Raw genomic sequence first — 21,024 nt, forward strand, 5'->3', positions numbered from 1 at the left:
TTTTGCACAGGGCGAGGAATGAGAGCCTTAGTCCCGAGATCAGGGGCAGCTACAGAGCATCCTCAGGTGTATAGACAGACAGGGCTGCCTCTGGGCGGGGATCCCCGTATCACTAAAACCTGATCGACTCTTTGCTTGAAGAGCAGCAGAACTGCTCTGTATTTCTGGTATTCCCCACGTGCTTCGCTTGTCGAAAATTGATCAGCGCTTTCACCAGAAGCAAGCAGGGGAGAGAATGAAACAGGCTCTTGTTCAAAAACCTGCTACACATGGCGCAAAACATTTTCCAGGCAGCCGCCTTGTCCACTGGCTTTGACCAGCCCGTGAGGCAAACCAGAAGGCGACGGTCAACAAAGCCTCAGTTTCTGTTTTGCTTTGGAAACTGCCTTCTGCCAGCTCGCCCGGTAGCTCACCACAGCACCGAGATGAAAAGAAATCAAAATAAGATTAAAGAGGCCGAGGGCATCGGATGTTGCTTTTCTTTTTCTATATATTCAACTTCGATGATTTACATGTCATGAAGACATGTTTATATTCAAATTGCTGTTTTTTCCTGACATTGAACAAAACCTTAATCATTAAGCTGATTTGAGTGGGTTTACGGCCACTTACTGCTCTTGAATAAAGTATTCTGATAAGGCGTCACTTGCAGTGCTCACAGCTGAAGCCCTGTCACTCAGGAGTTTGCCAGGATGAGTGCTGTACGGAGGATGACTGACAACAATTCGGGATTTTTTTTTGGCGGATGACAAGTTAAGGGGTTTAGTGGTGCAATTATGCACTAAATTCAAGGTGCTCAGATGTAAATGTCCTCTAACCACTCTGTCATCCCAGACTTATTACAGCTCTTTTATGCAGCTTCCTCTGCTTCGAGCTGCAACCCCCGCTTCACTTTTTCGGGGGAGGGGTGGCGGGGGAGTGGTTGCTAGTGGGGGTGCTGGCAGCCTCACGAATGCTGAAAATGTAACACAACTGTCATTTTTCATTAATGTTTTTTATATATTTTAAAATTTGGTAACTTATTTGTGAATACTGGAGCATTAGGATTTTTATATATACATGTATAATTTACACGTGCTCTTGTTTGAATTGCAATTTGAGAAAAGAAAATGGATATTTTCTCATAACAAGGGAAAACTCTTTTTTTCTTTATTATGCTTTCTGTATCTTCCTTCCTCACCTCCTGTTTAATCCTCTTGTTCCATGAGAGCATTGGCACTGGTGTCCAGTTCTCTAGGTGTTGCACCATGTGTAAGCCTAAGCAATGATCAGCAGGATAATTGGGACTGACAGGGCTCAGCCTAATTCTATCCTCATCCAACACCAACGCACACTCACCTTCGCGCAATGGGATGGAGAGCAGCATCTTTGGCTGGTTGTAGTCCTCTACAAAGCTAGTTCTCAAACCTCTGCCAGTTAAGTCAGCAGTGACTGAATCAAACCTGTGATTGCTGTTTGATTTGATGCTGTGTAAGGCACTAAGCCGTATTAACAGGTTTTAACAGATCCTCCTGGTTGTATTCAAGAAGGCTTCATTCAGCTTTTCTGGTAGTTCATTTTTTTAAACACATCTTGCTGTTATTTATGCCACTTAATTCAAAGTATTGGATAATTCCCATTTTTTTAAACAAGAGGTGACTTTGAATTATCAGAAGTTGATTGTACAACTTTGAGGAGAGAATACTTCATAATATTTTGACATCTCATGTTTAATTACACAACTGTGGTACAAAATAATGATTACCTGATTACCTTCATTCTCTTAAGTTCCTTAGGTCATTTCTTTTTAAGCAGTAAAACATAACTAAGATTCCCTCTGCAGTTTAATGGATTGTATGGTGTGGTGCTGCGCATCGGAAGATCCTGGATTAAATTCTTCATCTGTGCACACTTCAGCAGCACAGCAATGGAGGTGCTGATTTTGTCTGAGCACCTGGGTTAGGGAGGGAAATGCAAGCGCCTGAACACCAGTCAGCGATTCACGGTTCACTGTCCATGGGAATGGGCAAGGCTGCTCCACTTAGCCTCGGCTTTTCTTCTTGGATGGGTATTGACCTTTTCATCTACCGCCACTCTGTGACCATTCTTCATGTGTGAGCCTGAACAGCGAGTGAGGTCACAGAGCTATTTGGACTTGGGGAGCATCACAGGTCAAGCTGAGCATGAGTCAGCAACATGCACCTTGGCTCATTGTGTTTCTTTTTATTTGTTGCCTCAGTTTTAACTCTCATTTCTGGTGTCCTGGTGCTGTGCTGGTCTTCTTTCCATTCACTGAACTCATTTCTTCTTCCTTGTTGCAGCTCTGAACGAACCCACTATTGATTATGGCTTCCAGCGGTTGCAGAAGGTTATCCCCAGACATCCGGGTGACCCGGAACGATTGCCAAAGGTCAGTTATACACTTAAACTTTGCTATTGAACTACTTCTAAATAGTTTAGCAAAGGCTTGTTTGGCACATTACTTTGAATAAACAGAGATATCATAGCAGTTACAAATGATATTGTCAATCCAAAATGTGACAGGTAATGTTCCTCTCTGTTTTTGTGTTGTATCTGTGTTCAAGATAAGATATATTCTACTCTTCACTAAAGCATGATGTATGCTAACACACAGTCAACACTTCTCTCCCTTTCTTCTCTCCTGTCGTTCATGATCTCTGGATGCTCCAGAAGTAAATTTTTGAAGTGTAGTCACTGCTGTAATGCAGTAAATGTGGCAGTCAATTTGTGCACAGCAAGATCCCACAAACAGCCATGTGCAAATAATCTATTTTATTGGTGTTGGTTGAGGGATTAATGTTGAACAGGACACTGAGCAGAACTCCCCTACTCTTGTTGAAATAAGGGCATGACTTCTTTTATGCTCACCTGAGAGGGCAGGAGGGAGCCTTGATTGCCAACATAGATCTCTTGCTCAAGGACAATGCCACAGATATTAGTCACCTGCAACACCTTCCCCGCAAGTGGCCAGTCTTCAGGTGAAAGCGCAAATGGTAAGTTGTCAGAAACGGGAGGCTTCAGCGCCAAACTGCCCAATGCTCCTGTGACCATTCTTCATTCAGCATGTGTGGGCTGTCCAGCAAGGGCTTGCTGGATGGCAGTCAAGAGTGGGGGCTTGGGCATGTTAGGAGAACCATGGAGCTGCTTTCTAACAGGCAGGTTTCCTGTCTGTATGAACATTAGGAAGGATGTGAAGGTCCTTGAGAGGGTGCAGAGAAGATTTACCAGAACAGTTCCAGGGAAGAGGGATTTTAACTACAAGGTTAGGTTTGAGAAGTTGGGGTTGTTCTCCTTGGAGCAAAGGAGATTGAGGGGCGATTTGATCGAGGTAGACAAGATTATGACAGGTTTAGATAAGGTGGACAAAGACAAGCTGTTCCCATCAGCTGATGGTATAAGGACTAGAGAACACAGGTTTAACGTTTTGGGAAAGAGATGCAGGGGATGTGAGGAAGGATTTTTTTATACAGCAAGTGATAATGACCTGGAACTTGCTGCCCACAAGGGTGTTGGAAGCAGAAACAATGAATGATTTCAAAAGGAAATTGGATGGGCACTTGAAGGAAATAAACTTGCAGGGAGGTACGGGGATAGAACAGATTAATGTAATTGATTGGATTGCTCTACAAAGACCCGTGTTGACTCGATGGGCTGAATGGCCGCCTTCTGTGCTGTGATAATGTTGAGACTCTGTCGAGACTTTCATATTGCTTACAAAATGTCAGATGCTCATCCCCTCATAACGACTATAGCCTGACAACACTTGACATCTACACTCATACATGAGTCACCAGAAGCTTGATAAGACCAGCAGTGTCATATCCCAGCAAGAGAGGAGCAGTGCCAAAATGGAGGGAGAGAACGGGTGGAAATGAGTTAAGGCCATTGAACATAGAACATGCACAACATACTCATTTAATCGCCTGAGAGAAGTTGTGCCTAAATTTCTCTGAGGGTACAGAAAAGCTCTAGAATATCGATTTAATTATGAGGTTATCTTCGCTGACCAAATAAAAATCAGTATTGTACACTTGCTCATTACACATTCTCTGTGGATAATCAATGGGAATAAAACACTGCTGCATTGTCAAATGAAAACAGAAGCTGATAGATGTACATGGCAGGACAGACAGTATCTGTAAAAAGGAAAGATAGGTTAACATTTCAGGCATATCACTGTTGTATAAACAAATTAATTGACGTGCATTTGGAATCTGGAATCTGAAATTGGCAAAACATCAGCAGAGAGATTTTTTTTATCATTATGCAGCCCTTAAAAAATAGTGGAATAAAACATTTTTGTTCCATAGAATAATACCGAAGGTACAGCAGAGCAGGAGGCCATTCAGTTCATCATCTTGTGCTAGTGTTTATGCTCGGCAGGTACCTCCTTCCACACGCTTTATCCAACCCTATCAGCATAACCTTATTCCCCTCTCCCTCATGTATTTATCTACCTTCTGTTTAAGCGCTGCCTATACTATTCACCTCAAACACACCTTGTATTTCCACAATTTCATTGTTGGATCTCAGGAGCAGTTGCTTCAAACTAGACTTGGTGAAGTTAACCTCTAGATGTCTTCAGTGTACTTGGTGAATATGATGCAGTGCTTAACATGTTAATGGCCCCTCTTGGTAGGATGTCAATACTGCACCCACCCTTTTTTTAATGGTGCTTTGTCATCCAATTGGGTATCTTGACCTCTGCTAAGTGTAATGAAAAAAAACATGACTTGCATTTCTGTAGTAACTTTCATATCCTTGGGATGTCCCAAAGTGCTTCACAGCCAATGAATTACTTGTGTGTGTAAATAGGGCAGCCAGTTTGTGCACAGCAAGACCCCACAATGTGAAGATGATCAGATCATCTATCTTAGTGATGTTGGCCAAGGGTTGACTATCTGCTGATGATACCATGGTTAGCCCTGCCTATAGGAAATCAACAAAAACTGGATGGCAACTGGGGTTTTGTTTCCCCTTCATCACCTGGGTAGTAATCGGGCAGAGCCTATTCACTGTAGAATCTACCCAGCTTTCTTCCATTTCTATAAATGGGCAAAACAAATGCGGGTGTGCTCTACAACAAGGGCACAATCTGATTTAAAACAAAAACAAAAATAGCTGGAAAAGGTCAGCAGGTCTGACAGCATCTGCGGAGAGGAACATAGTTAACGTTTCGAGTCCATATAACTCTTCATCAGAACTAAAGAAAAATAGAAATGAGGTGAAATATAAGTTGTTTGAGGGGGGTGGGACAGGTAGAGCTGGATAGAGGGCTAGTGATAGGTGGAGAGATTGCCAAAGATGTCATGGACAAAAGGGTGTTGACGGTGGTGATATTATCTAAGGAATGTGCTAATGGTGACATTAAGGGTAGAAAGCAGGACGAGTAAGTGACAGATAGCCCTAGTGGGGGTAGGGTAGGGGGAAGGGATCGAAATAGGCTAAAAGGTGGAGATAAAACAATGGATGCAAATAAATTTTAAAATAATAATAGAAATAGGTGGGAAAAGAAAAATATATTAAAAAAATATATAAGTTATTAGAAAAAAGGGGGTTTGGAAAGGGGGTGGGGATGGAGGAGAGAGTTCATGATCTGAAGTTGTTGAACTCAATGTTAAGTCCAGAAGGCTGTAAAGTGCCTAATCGGAAGATGAGGTACTGTTCCTCCAGTTTGCATTGAGCTTCAGTGGAACATTGCAGCAGGCCAAGGATGGACATGTGGGCATGAGAGCAGGGTGGTGTGTTAAAATAGCAAGCGACAGGGAGGTCTGGGTCATGCTTGCGGACAGACTGAAGGTGTTCCGCAAAGAGGTCACCCAGTCTGCATTTGGTCTCTCCAATGTAGAGGAAACCGCATTGGGAGCAGCGAATGCAGTAGACTAAATTGAGGGAAGTGCAAGTGAAGTGCTGCTTCACTTGAAAGGAGTGTTTGGGCCCTTGGACGGTGAGGAGGGGGGAAGTAAAGTGGCAGGTGTTGCACAATCTGATTTGCCACATTACCAACCAGGCAATGGTGAACATTGCTCCCATTGGGTCTAAACAGTTGTGCCTGATGCCAGTTGCCCAGTTACAAGTAAGGCACTTAAATCTAATGAAGTGGCATCTTCAGGGCCTTTACTTGCAATCTCCAAACTATCGGGCCTGTGTTGTACTGAAAGGGAGCAAATAAAGGACTTGAGTTTATGTAGCACCATTCGCGACCCCAGGTTGTTCCAAAGTGGTTTACAGATAAGGAAGCACTTTTGAAGTGTAGTCACATTTATGAAGCACAAGTCGACCAGTGCCAACGTGTATACAGCAGGATCTCACAATCAGCGACATGATAACGATCTGTTTGAGATGGGGAGTTAAATATTGGTCAGAAGATTAGGAGAAATTCTCTGCTCATCATCAAAATAACTCCTTGGGAATTTTACATCCACCTGAGAGGGCAGATGGTTTAATGTTTCATCTGAAATATAGCAGCTCTGACAGTGCTGCACTCTCTCTGTACTGCAGAGAAATATTTGGAAGGTGATCCTGAAGCTCACACTGCCATTAGGCATGCACAGACCAGAGCAGAAAGTGGCGAGAAGATAAATAATTTATTAGATGGCATAATATAATCGGCATGAAAATCTTACATTGCTGTGTGCGAGAGGGGCCACAGGGGAAATAAGCATTTAAATGTTTTAATTTAAAAACAAGCTAACCCAATTGCCAGCAATGAACTGGGAGGCCTCTGAGTATCTGGGCTTAAACACACCAGGTTCTGTTGTAAGACTGAGCTGCACCTCTGTCCAAAAACCCAGTCCCTAGTGTGCCCAGGATGAATTGCGAGTGAATTATGGCCTTAGCTAAAGTTAGCAGTATTCATTTGACAGGAAGCAAACGCGATGAATAGATAGAGAAAAAAGGGGTCAGTTCATATCAAGCTGACAGACATATTTTACTTGTCAAGTGGTGCATGCAGTGACTGTACGGGGGGCAGGGCTGGATAGATTTCCCTCAGATCCTATCGACAAATTTGCATCGTGCCTGCCTTCTTGAAAAATCAGTTGGCAGCCAAGTCTTTGATCCCAGCATGTTCCTGGGTTTTATCAAGAGGATACAGGGGCTCTCCTATGTTGTGTCAGAAGGCACTGATTTGATCGCTTACATGGCAGGGGTATCACAGAGCGAATCTGTTCAGAATGGATAGATTGTACCCAGTGTTGTGGCTGTCTTCCCTGCAATCTTTGATAAAAGACAAAATTCAATGGAGAGAAGGGCGAAAAGCATTTATGTGTTTTGCTCCTCCAAGCTGCAAAATACCAGGCAAATTGATCCTCTGGGAGTAGTAAATACACATTACTTTATCTTGTACTTCATGTCCATGGCTTTCATATACCCCTGAGTCCTGATAGAACAACAATAGTTAATAGACTAAAAAGAGTAATTACAAGCATCTTTTCAGCACTTCCAGCTTGACTGACTTTGTGTGACCTTATAATTTTTACCTCAGCTAATCTGGCTGCTACATTTTTGATTCAATTTGCATAGCCTGTGTAGTGTATAGTGATACATGACCTTTTCTTAATGTCACCTGTCAAAGAATTTTACACCGGTGTTGTGAAAAAAACCCCATTAAAGATTCAAAGGCTGATAAACGGGAGTCATCGACTAATGTCGGTTTGTGAAGATTCAAAATGGCAGAGGGATAGGATAGTGAAGGGAAATGCTGGAGAGAGAGAGAGAGAGAGAGAGAGAGTCACCGGGATGAGATAGTGATGGGGAACATAGGAGAGGGAGAGTCACCAGGATGGGAAACATTGGAGATAGAGAGTCACTGGGATGGGATAGTGATGGGAAACATTTGCAGGTCATAGAGATGGGATAGTTTTGCTTGCCAATGCAGAACGCACAGTATCATGTTCAGAACACACCCTAGTTAGACTGCAGTCCAAAGAGTTAGATAAAACTTTGACGGAATTGAAATTCAGGGATCTTCAAGTGTGTCCAGGCCTACGGCTGGATTTTAACCAACTAAACCCTTGGCATGCACCTGCGTAGAGTATTGATAGGTTACCACAATTTTAGCACCTGGATCCACTTTAGCTTCTTCAGCTTTAGCTTGTAGGATTGCTGAGCTGATTAGAAACATTGGGACAGGGAGTAGGTTATTCAACTCCTCAAGCCTGTTCCGCCATTCAGTTAGATCATGGCTGCTATGGACTCCAACTTTAATTGACTGACCCTTGTTCCATGTTCCTTAATATCTTCACCTAACAAAAATTTATCTAGACAGAAATGCGCGGAAGCAGTCCATTTGGCCCAACAGGTTTGTGCCTGTGTTTATGCTCCACATGAGCCTCCTTTCACCAGTACCTGCCCCCACTTTCATTAAACCTTATCAACGTAACCTTTTATTCCTTCGTGTGTTTATCTAGTTTCCCTGTAAATGCAGCTATTATTTGCCTCAACCATTCCATGTGGCAGCGAGTTCTATATTCCGACCATCCTCTGGGTAAAGAAGTTTCTCCTGATTTCTGCACTGGATTAATTAGTGATTAATTTACATTTATCGATCACAGTTTTTGCAACTTTCAATTGATCCCCAGCCTCAATGGCTTATTGAGGAAGAGAGTTCACCATTTTTGTGAAGAAGTGCTTCCTGGCATCACCCCTTGAGTGGCCTCTCTAATTTCAGACCCCTCATCTACCTCTCCAGGTTTTATTAGTAACTGGTCGGTCAAGCATCAACAGTTCCTGGGAGAACTATGCAACTGCCTGGTTCAGGTACAGATTCCTGAATTTGCCAGGGAGTATTAACTTGATTCTAATCTTCCAATGTCAAGCATGTCATCTAGCAGCCAAGAAGACACTGCCCATCCCTCCCATAGAGTGATAGATCTATAAGGTTAAGGGATTGATAATTATCTAATAAGTTATTCCTCCACTTCCCTGTCACTCTCCATTTTCTTTCATGTGTTCCATCATGGAGCCTAACTCTGTTAAATCAAATTCAAACTGGAGAATTAGCTGAAAATATCTGAATTCTCAAGAGTATGTGTCCCATGTATAGTGCACCTACATTAAGAGACACAAATAGCTGAAACTATTAATTAAACATCGTAGCCCTGAGTTTTAAGCTACCAACCTGCTGGGATTGGGGTAGGTATGATGCAAACGTTTCTTTTATACTAATCTGATTTCATGCATGCCAAATGAACTTGCCTTCTTACCACCCAGCAATTCAGGTTAAAATTTGCCACTTGATATTGCTTCAGATTGTTGCTCGTGAGAATCACTGATGGCAACAGCAACTAAGAATATTTTCTGGAATAATTGACAAGGCTCCTGATGGTTGTATTGGTCAACTTGAATGATGGAACTGAGCTCTGTAGGTGAAAGAAAGAACATACACTCCTGTAACCCCACTTTACATTCTTCGGGACTTCCCCAACTGCTTATCAACCAGTGATGATCACTATATTATAGTTAATGAGAAGCTCCAGCATTTGCTGCTCTCAGGTAGCCGGTTTCTGCTGTCACCTCTAGCGTTATTATGTGGTTCACAAGCAGAGGCGCCAATCAGCAATTGCTGTCTGCCATCATAACCAAACACAACCATAAAATGTGAAAAATATGGGAGCTGTGCTCCTATATACGTGAACCTAATTATCCACAAGAAGTCTTGCTCGACAAAGCCTTTTGCAAGACGCCACCTCATTGCGCAGCTCCTTCTGTTACTTGCACTGTGCCATCTTAACTTGGCCAATAAAGGAACTTAATGCATCTTTTGTTATTTGCACTGTGCTTGTCTTCATTTCTGTACCTAGGTATTAATGCACCAAAATGATAAACACTCTCCATTATTCACCCAGGGGAAGGGGAGGGTTACAAACATTGCAGAGATGGTAATGGCTTCATGTGGGAATTACATTACTTATTGTACTTTGTAGCCTAATCTGAATGTCACAATATGTAATATACTACAGCCAGTGCATTTTCCTTTTATTTATATAGAAATATAGTTCATTGTATATATACACTTAAATCTAAGTGGAAATATGAAGTAAAAAAGGTGCTGGAAACACTCAGCAGGCCAGGTAACATTTGTGGAGAGTTAATGACCTTTCATCAGAACTAATTATATTGGAAGGTCATCAAACTGAAACATTAACTCTGTTTCTCTCTCCACAGATGCTGCCTGACCTGCTGAGTATTTCCAGAATCTTCTATAATTAATGTTAACATATCCTTAATTATTTTAATTTTGCTTTAAGGGAAAATTTATATTGAAACAGTGTGTAATAATCTATTTGCTGCTAGAGCTGGATGTGAATTACTGAGCCAAACTTTGCAAGGGAGTTAAGCTGACACTAGCAGAGTCACAATCATTAATGCAAGAACTTTGAGCATTCATGTCACTTTGACTGTGCATATTAATCCAGCTCCCTCCCCGTCACTGCTAGGCAAATCTGCAAGCTTATTCCCCTGATGTCATTAGCGCCAACTGATTAAACAAAATATATTGCTGAGTAAAACAGAGAAACAGCTAAAGTAAAGAGCATGTTAGCATCAATCGGAATTACTTTCTAAGAGACTTTCGAAAGCAGTCCTGATCATGGTATCTTTGCATTACATGCACATATGATATCATTATGGGGCATTACAAATGGAGGCACATTGTCTGAATGCCAGACTCTCAATAATGCTTCATAATAAGGATTTCCAAATTCAATTTTTCCCCACTTCCACGATTTATTTTGGGCTGATTTGGGCCATTGAGTTATTGTTTAGCAAAATCACTTTCTAGAAGTTTATAAGTTATTGCTATAAATACTGAACCGACAGGCATTAAGAATTAGATGGAGTTGTAATTTCAGTGCCTATATATATAATTTAAATGTAATATATAATTATATATAATGTAATATATAATGTAGAACATCATTTATACACACACACACACACACACACACACATATTATGTATGTAGGTCTGGGATTTGTTACACATTACGGGTTCAGCCTAGTTTATTAAACCATTCAGAACTTGTATATTGTCCAAGGCATTTAAATTATTAATTTGCTAACAGAAGTTAACAAACTCGCAAGGAGATTTGGGAGTCTCTCAAAGGAGTGTTGAATTTTATTTGCCAAGTCTAGTTTACTTTGGTCAGCAGAAGTTGGGTCTCTAGTTCATGTGGCTGCTCAGGTTGTAGAATATTAGATTTAAGTCTTTGAGCCAGCTCACACTTCAAAACAAGGCCCCATCGTCCTATGGGTAGGCCATTTCTTTGTGGAAGCTACTTTAACATTCATAGAATTACACAGAATTTACAGCACAGACCCAGGCCCTTCAGCCCAGCTGGTCTGTCCTGACATTTATTTTCCACATGAGCCTCCTCCCACCTTTCTTAATCCAATTTATCAGCATAACCTTCTGTTCCTTTCTCCCTCATGTGCATATCTAGCTTCCCCTTAAATGCAGCTATGCATTTCACCTCACCTATTCCTTGCGGTAGAACCTCATAGATTCACAGATGTTACTTTCTGACCGCTGTTCATCTCATGAAGACTTCAATGGGACAATTGCCACCTCAGCACGGTTCCATTGCCCTGTCTCTCAGTAGATTCTAGAACCCTCATTTCTGAAAACGAGGCATTGGGAGTTCTTATTGAAACTGTACTTGCCGAGGTTTCAAGATTTCAAGAAAGCAAAAATTCCAATTGCCCAGGGAGTCAGAGATCAAAAAGTAAAACAGAAGAAGCTGCCAGGGCCGACAATGAAGAGCTGCTTCATTCAGCGCCTGGAAAGACAAGAGTTAGAAAGGATACTGTTTGAAAGAGAGTGAGTAACCAGAACAGCTGTATAGCCTACAACATGCCTAAGTATTGCAAGAATTAGGGGCTCCATATCTGATCTAACTTCTTCACACAAAGGATAGTATAAATCTTGAGTCCTCTTCTCCTGTGAGAGACTTTGGATATTGGAACAATTGGAGCTTTGAAGACTGAGATCAATAGAGTATTATTAGGTAGGGGTGTCAAAAGATATGGAGCGCAGGTAAGTGAAGTTCAGAAACAGAGCAGCCATGATCCATCTGATGGAGTGACCCAACCGGCTGAATGGCCTACTCCTGTTTCTATGGTCCTGTGTAAAAGATGCAGTTATGGTTAATTAATAGACAGTATTATCTTACCTACTAAGGTCTGCAGTTCAAGCTCTTTGTGTCACAGCAATATATTAAAATCTTTGAATAGTTTGGTTTCTCGTGTTGAAGGTGTTAAGCAGGTTTTGGAACAAAGTTACAGTCTGTAATAGTGCTTTTCCTATTGCCAATAATTAAGTGTGCTTGTGAAGATTAAACTTCCAAGTTACCTTGTGCTGCCTCGAAAGACTGTTCATTATTGAACAGCTATGTCCAATCCTGCAATTGAATCATTCCCCTCTCTCTCTCTATTTCACCACCTCACCATATGGCACCCAATAAAATATGCCGAGGCTCCATATGGGGATTTTGAGATGTGACCTGTATCCATTTTGATGGACAGATGAGAGGCTTGCTTCTCTCCTGAAGCTTAATTTGGGAGTGTCAGCTGCTGGCACCGTGTAGTTATGGCAACTGCACTCCCGTAACATATTCCAGCCTTCCTAATTTCTGTGTCAACCACATTTAAACATCAGCATGACAGGAACTGCACCAGCATTGTGTGGCTCTGTAAGTGACGAGGTCTGATGCAATTAAACCTCCCTCCAGCTTTAGCTAAAGTGATTGTTTGCAGTCTCACTCCAGAAGATCACTTTTAGCTTCTGTTTTTGGAATATTTTACAATGATAATGATTCAAACACGTCATGAATATCAACAGTGACAGTGTCTGTAATTGGAGCAGCAAGGGCCCAATGCGTAATTACTCTTAAAACATATATCAGGGTAACCTTTTCATACTGCAGGCTGCTTTTATTGTCTCGTGTGACTGTTGTTGAGGGTGTGAATCGCACCTATTCACTTAGTGCAATTGCCAAGCATTTGCCAAATTGAAATTGATGGCTATGTATTAGCTTCCATTGTTGTTTTATTATTACCCCAGTACTCTACTAAATAGAAGAAAGAAGGGAGAAAGAGGAAATAAAAAGGAAGATATTCCAATATAATTCTTGGCTGCTCACTACTAATTATTTGTAAGTGGGGAAAATGTTATGGAGGCAAATTAGTAGCAAATCTGTGAGGAGCTGGGCACCAGTCAAAGCTCGTTAACAGAGGTGCATGTAACATGTATATCAGTGGAGTCACATTAGGCAGCTTCTTTGCTGAAAGACGAATCTCTCTCTCTCTCTCTCTCTTTCTCTCTCTCTCTCTTTCTCTCTCTCTGTCTTTGAACTTAATGTGTGGCTCTTGATGGCACAGGGTCCTGTTGATGGCCAGTCTCATTGAGCACTAGTGACCTATTCCCCCGGTGGGAGCTACCACAGTCAGGCCCAATCACACCCTCTTCCCAATGTTTAGGGCAGGGCTTCCCAAACTTTTTCCCACTGTGACCCCATTTTGAAGCTTGAAAATTGCCATGACACCAGAGTGAGAGCGGGGTGGGGGATTGAGGTTGAGCATATGGTCCGAAGTGTTTAAGGTGCAGGGGGTTTTTAAATAAAACACCAACGTTTTCACAGTTTTTTTTCTGCCGTGGGAATCAGGCCTCAAAGATCTGTCCATTAGGCCTGCCCACCATTAGAAAAAAATATGCGGATTTAAAGAGGCCTCACAGCTGTTAACATTTAGTCCAACCTCCACGGCAGCCATTGCTGCCTCAGAACTCGTGATCCCAAAACCTCGCCTTGCAACTCCACTGGGGTCACGACCCACAGCCTGGGAAACCCTGTTTTAAAGTGTATGCTTTTTGTTGGATAGCAAACTAGAAATGGTAACCAGGGCTGATATTCCTTCTTTGCTCTCTCTAGCTAATGAGTTCCAAGGCCAATTGGAATGTACTCCGTTTCCATCCCCCCACACCCCCCTCAGCATTTCCCTTACGATCAGCTAACTTAGTGCAGACAGGGTATTGACCCCATGACCTTTCCATTCAGTCCTTAATGCAAACTTATCAAGAATTGATGTTCCACTTTCTTCAATTTGAGTGACAGAGGCTCTCGCGATCTCTAGTTATATAGTGATTTTTGCCAAGGGTAAAAGCTGTGGATGTCAGTAAATTAAGCTGGGTGATTTGGTGGCTCTGTGTTAAAGCTATGGAGGTTTAAGTCTTATCTCTGACATGCAAGGCCAGCAGTCCACTTGCTGACTTGGATTGTCAAAGGCTGATAAGGCAGCATAGTGGTTCAGTTCCAAGAGCAGCTACATAGAGTATGTGTGCTACTGGATGTGCCACTTGAGCAGCCAAGAGCCGATATTGGATGGTCCCCACGCCTCAGCTACACGGAATGGTACAACACGGTAGGAGGCCATCACCCTGTCAGGCCTGTGCCAGATAACTTCAGCATTTGGCAGCAATCACAAGTGATGCTAAAAATGTTGACTATCCCACAATTCACAGCAGCTAATTCACCCCACAAAGAGAAAGCAACTGAAAATATTTGCAAACTTCTTAGCCTCATGAAGAGCAACAAAGAAATGTGAAACAGCCAAACAGATAGGAAGACAAAAACAAAAATTGCTGGAAAAACTCAGCAGGTCTGACAGCATCTGTGGAAAGGAAGACAAAGTTAACGTTTCAAGTCCGTATGACTCTTCATCAGAGCTGATGAAGAGTCATATGGACTCAATAGGAAGACAAGGTGGACATGAAAGTATAGAGCCATTAAGGGCCACTTGACTATCCCCTGTGGGATAAATGCAGCTTGTAGTTTCTCAGGCACCTTAATGTCGGTTGCTCTTCAGGGATATGGCTCATGACCGAAAGTCTCTCACCAAGATTTGTCCTGCATTTACAGCACTGGGTAACTGTCTAAAAGTCTCTGTAACAACTCTGCACAATGGGCGAACCCCCCCACATCCCAAAGACCAGAGGCTGCATTGGAAATGATGCTAAATAAGTGAAAGCAAGACAGCCTTGTATTTATGTAGCAACATTTGAGACCTCAGGACATCCCAAAGCACTTAACAGCCAATGAAGTAGGTCTTGAAGTCTCGTCACTATTGTAATGTCAGAAATGATGTGGTTGTGTGCCAGATGCTCCACCTCCTCTGACCCCACCCATTAAAACATAGCAGCTGCTGAAAGTGCCTAAATTTCTTCAATGATAATTTAATTTGCAGGTAATACAACCCAGATTTTGTACAAAACATATAATATGGGCTGGTCTTCTCCAGAAATGAAAGGGATAATTTTAATTTGCCCCACCGATTAGAAAAGGGGGCAGTAATGGAGTTAAAATTGCTGCGCTCCATTTGCCACCCTTCTGCTTTGTTGCCCTGGACTCTAATGCACGGAGTCCCAGGCGCATGCTCGACTCAGCCAGGATCCTCCTCACACTCACTGTCCCTAATTCCACCTCCGTAACAGCACCCAACATTGTTCCTGTCTTAGCTTATCTACTGCTGAAACCCTCATTCTTGCCCTTTTTCCCCCTAGATGTGACTATTCTAATGCACTCCTGGCTGGTTTCCCACATTCTACCTCCATAAGCTTGAGATCATCCAAAACTCTGCTGTCCATGTCTTAACTCGCAGCAAGTCCCCTTCCCCAATCACCCCTGCGCTCACTGGCTTACATTGGCTCCCGGTCAAGCAACATCCTGACTTTAAAATTCTCATCCATGTTTTCAAATCCCTCAATGGCTCGCCCTTCCTTTAATCTGTAATCTCCTTCAGTCCCACAACCGTCCAAGATATCTGTGCTCCTCTAATTCTGGCCTGTTGTGCATTCTCAATTATAATTGCTCCACTGTTGGTGGCCATGCCATCAGTTTTCTAGGCCCCAAGCTCTGGAACTCCCTTGCTACAACCTTCTGCCTCTCTACCTCACTTTTGTCCTTTAAGACAATCCTTAAAATATACCTCTTTGACCAAGCGTCTGCTCATCTGACCTAATATCTCCTTATGTGGCTTGGGGGTCATGCATTGTTTTATAATACACCTGTGAAGCACCTTGAGATGGTTTATTACGTTAAAGGTGCCATATAAATATAAGTTGTTGTTGTCCAAGCTCATAGATAAAGAAGAGCTGTTGGACCCAAACTACAGCAAGGCTGCTTGGACCTGCAGCCTAGCGGGAGAGGGCAGAGAGAACTGTAGATTTACACAATATCCCAGACTGCTGCTTGGAGAGGAAGGGGTTAATCTAAAAAAAAACACCCTTGCTTCTTGGTTCCTCACTGTCCTTTCTAATATTCATAAATATAATTTGAAATATATTTTTAGAAGGAGTTAATCATGTGGTGGAAAATCTGTGGTGTGTGTTGGATATGAAATGCATTAATCAATGGCTTAATACATGCCGAGGTGACTGGGCACATTTTGTACTTTTCAAGATGCTGCAAACTCCAGCTAACCTACTTTGCCACATTCCCTCTCTCTCTCTTGTGCCTTGATTTATGAAGTTTTGTAACCCACTATATTAAAAGAAATTTCCGCACTGTTCCCAGCCAGCCAGCCTGGCCTGGAAACAGCTTCTTCAGTGTCGGCACCAAGTGTATTTAGTAACCCTGGTTGGGTGTGCGGTTGTCTGAGGTCACCTCAGAGCACTGTTGTTTGTTCCACTTGGGCTTCAACCTTTGGGTTCCCTAGTGGATAAACGCACCCTGCAATGTCCGCGATTCAAGGACTGACGACGGAAATTTGCTGATGGAGCTAAATTTAGAGGGAGCAGGGGAAGTTACAGCAAGAAATGCAGATGAAAGTAGATAGGTTGGCAGGATGGGCCAGTAGTTGGCAGATGCAGTTCAATTTAGAGGGACGGACGTTGTAACAGTTATGTCAGTGGACTAAAAATTCAGAAGCCAGGACTAATAGCCCATTAGAATATGAGTTTAAATCCCTTTGCAATAGTTTGAGAACTTTAATTTTGTTCAAAAAAAAAATCTGGTCAGCGTGAAAGTGACCATGAAGCTGTTGAGCTGTTGTCAAATTCCAAAATGGCTCACTAATGTTCTTTAGCGAAGGAAACCTGTTGCAGCTTTTCTCGGTCTGGTTTATATGTGGCCTCGGTCTCACACCAACATGGTTGACTCTTAACTGCCCCCTGAAATGGGCCGGGAAGCCATTCAATTGTATCAAACTACTACAAAGAATATCAAGAATAAAACAAGGCAACTGCAATGGTTCCTAAAGAAAACAAGAAGTAATGAGGGATGGACATTAAATACTGGTCTAGCACATGGTGCTCACATCCTGAGAATGAATTTTTAAAAAGTGGACAAGGAAGTGTAGGGGAATTAATTGCCCCTTAAATAGTAACGTTTTAAATGGAGCAGAGGGGCAAAGAGACCCTAGTGTGTAAACATGCAGGACAGTGTGTAAGTAAGGTCATAAAAGAGCAAGCAGAATCCTTGCCTTGTAATGAAAGGCATAGAATAACAAAGACAAGTTAACGTTGAACTTGTACAAGACTTCGGCTATGCTTGGACTACTCTGTAGATTTATGGGGATCCTATTGATAGGAGCCATTTAAAACCAATGAAAAATATGTAGTTTAATTATATCCTTATTTCATCAGGGATAAAGGGGGTTACAATTAAGAAGAAAAAGCTAAGAAAGAGCTTTTTTCACTGGAGTGAAGATTGAGGCCTTCAGGCTTATAATGAAATAGGAAGAGGAATGTGAATTTATACAAGACTTCCCGGGATGTTCCAAGTGCTCTACAGCCTATTAGATGTTTTTGAAGTGTGGTCACTGCTGTAATGAAGGAAACATAGCGAATTGTGCAAGCTCTCACTAACAGCTATGAGCTTATGACCAGTTTCAGTGATATTGGTTGAGTGAAATGTTATCCAGAATTTTGGGAGAACCTCTCTGCTCTCCTTCAAATAAAGTCATGGGATCTCTTACACCCACTTTAGAGGGCAGATGGGACCTCAGTTTAAAGCCTCTAGAGTGCTTAAAAGGGCATTGTCATCTGTTAGTTTTGGGATGGATGAAGGAGAATGCAAAGGTTGTGTTGGTGAAGCATTGAGATCAGTTTGTTGGGGAAAGAGTACTTTCGCTGCAAAACTGCAAAAAAAAATCTGCTAATGATTGACTGTGCAGTCTAAGTTTAGCTCCATGGCTTAAACTTGCCTTCAGTTGCCAACATAGGGTGGAATCTTGTGCTCTTGCTAATGGCGAGTTTGGGGGTGGGAAGGATGTGCATTTAGGTACTGCAACCCTGCCTCCGCTGCAATTAAGTTCTGGATGGGAAGACCATGGTTGACCTTCCCACCACATCACTGATGCCCTTAGATGGCCAATTAACGACCAATTAAGAGCCTTATTCTGCTGCCACTTGTGTTAACCCAGTGCCGAGTGGGCCTGTCACCATGTGGCTTGCACAATAGCTAAAATCATGCAGCCAGCTTGTCACTTCCTGGGGAGGGTCCCTCGATCAAAGGCACTCAGTGCCTCATAAAGGGACTGGACGTTGGAAAGTGTGGAGGGGGGGAACCCATTGAGAGCCAACCCCCTGCTCTTGATGCTGAACCCCCTGTACCCCACTCCCCGTGACTCTCTCTCTGCGAACCTCCCCTTTCCCCTCCACATTACTTACCCATCGTCTTGGTCATTCCATGATCCTGGGACTCCAGTAGGTGTTTGTCCTGCAGTAGCCATAGGCTCCCCAGTAACAGTACCGAGCACAAGAGTTGTCAGCCTCTGAATGGCCAGCAGCTCTCAGTAGGTGAGATTTCTGGGGTCTTGAATCCAGAGGAAGACCTGCTGGTGGCTTTGCCACTGCCTGATTGGCTTGTGGTCTGGCAGGCCTTCCCAAAAAGAAGAAGGTGGGCCTCTTGCTGGCTCACTAGTCGGCAGGCAAGATTCCTGACACCTCAATAAGATTCTGCCCATAGTGGGGGATTTGAGCAGCCTTTTGAGAGCAGGCTTGAGTCCTAAGTCCTTCCACACTTGTGACTGGATCACTTCATAGGGTTACATGGACCTTGCAGCACAGCTGGGTTTAGGCCCATTTAGCCTTTGTTGGCATTTATGCTCTACATGAGCTGTTAGTTAAAGGAAATAGTCGTTTAGCAACATCTTAACCCAATGAAGTAGTCCATTCGAAGTAGAAATCTCCCCGTTGCTCAAGGCAGGATTAGCCCGTGTGGTTCCCTGCTCACAGCGCGGTGAACTTGGCACTAGGCTCATAGCAGCAGCAGCTGTTCAAGACTGGCTGGCTGAGGTCACCCTACTGAATCCCTGGCACACACAATGTTGTTGTTGCTTAGGGAGCTGTAATGGAAGTGTGAGAAATAGCAGCAGTTCAGAAAAGTGGGGTAGTGGGAGAAATTTGTGCTCATTTAAAGCAAACAAAATAAGTGAATTAAGTGAAATGAGCCTTTGTTACTAATGCATGTATAACTTGTTTCTCTTAATTCATCAAAAAAATAAATGGGATGCAATAGCTGTCGGAAAGTTTTGGTCATTTTTGTATTGGAGAATTATCGAGAGCTTCATGTGGACAATGAAGAAAAAACCACTGATGATTTAATGGATGAACATTTAATGTCTGCAACTTCAGTTCAAAGCAACCAAGTTAATGTCTGCATCGAAATGGGGGAAAGGGAACTGACTGTCTTACGAACTGATTGGAGTTTAGTCCACTGAAAGTGTTAGGGTAGTTTTCAGGCTTTATGCTTAATGGTTTATAACGATTGCCATCTGGGCCTTTCCACAGTATAGACCATTTAAACAGATACTGCCACACACAGACACACACACACATGCACACACACACACACACACACACACCCCTTGACCGTGTATGTGCAGAGGCAGCCCGCTCGAACCCACGCGAACTGCACCCATTTCACTTGTGAAGAAAAAACGGACCGTGGACCTGTGCTTCCCACAGCTCTGTGCCACTGGGGGTTTCCCCCACCTCAGGCTGAATTTTATACTGGCAGTGGGACCTCCATTCCCCAGTGTAAAAGTCTGGCACGCCCCTCACCCCCCCACTTGGCTGACTCACCCCCACAGCCATCTAGTGGCTGCTGGGCCATTAATTGGCTTGAGGCGGGTCTTCCGCCCCCATCAGGTAGCAAGTCCTGCCTCCGAGAGTGCTATATGAGCAGCGCCACCAGAGCAGTGGCCGGTGCTGGGATTGCTGGCAGAACCAGACGGAAGCATGCTGTGATGGAGCCCAGAGCAATGGTAAACCTGGGGTCTCGCCGTGGCCAGGCTGGCAGGTCCCAGCGAGGGGGTGCAGGTAGACAGGGCAGAGGGGGGAGGGGAAAACATGGAGGGGGAATACCTCGGGGGAGCCTCTAATTGGCACAGGGTGCCCGAAAAAATGGCACCACCCCCCAACCCCCACCTTGCCTGGCCACCAGTCTGAGAGATTTCACCTGGCGAACTAGACACTTGGTGCCGGCCTACCTTGCGTTGAGTAAATTCCCAGCCATGGCAGAAAGAGGCCATGAGTTAGCCACTTATGGGCCTCAATCCTGGCCCTCATGTCTGTTGTGGACTAACTGATAGAGATTGATTGTTCTGATGACTGCCTGTGTATCACATGACCGACAGGATGGCAGAAGGCGAACCAAATGGACCTTGGTCTTTTATTTTGTCTGGCATTTCCTATGTTCCATTTGATCAAGAATTCTTTTTAAAAAGTAAAACTCTCACAAAGTCTCATTAACAAGGCATTTTCCCAATGGAGCGTCTGTTGCCTCACAGGAATGTGCCGGCTTCCAACTTGGTGCCTGGAGCTACAGAGAGAACTTGCCTTAAAAAAGGATTTTTCATCCTTGGAGACTCGGTTTGGGATACCGAGGGCCTCTTTGTGTGTGAGATGGTGGTGCTGGTGATAGTGGTCTCTGAAACCAGGATAAGTGACCTCCTCTGACAGCAGCAGTAACTTTGAATTACGATTCTCAGGGAATATGAGCCATGCTGGGCTTTTATGTCCTTTTTT

The 21,024-nt window shown here is 43.3% G+C and overlaps 1 protein-coding gene across 4 annotated transcripts in view; it reads left to right on the forward strand.

Annotated features, from left to right (window-relative positions):
- The window catches only part of ebf1a (EBF transcription factor 1a), a 425,690-nt gene that overhangs the window by 350,131 nt on the left and 54,535 nt on the right, over positions 1-21,024 (forward strand). For all 4 annotated transcript variants that reach the window (XM_078550508.1, XM_078550510.1, XM_078550511.1 and 1 more), the window contains exon 11: positions 2,301-2,389. In XM_078550508.1, coding sequence (XP_078406634.1) covers positions 2,301-2,389 — 89 coding nt within the window. The remainder of the gene's footprint in view (positions 1-2,300; positions 2,390-21,024) is intronic.

This window comes from Cetorhinus maximus, chromosome 10, assembly GCF_964194155.1.
Source record: "Cetorhinus maximus chromosome 10, sCetMax3.hap1.1, whole genome shotgun sequence".
Taxonomy (NCBI): Eukaryota; Metazoa; Chordata; class Chondrichthyes; order Lamniformes; family Cetorhinidae; genus Cetorhinus; species Cetorhinus maximus.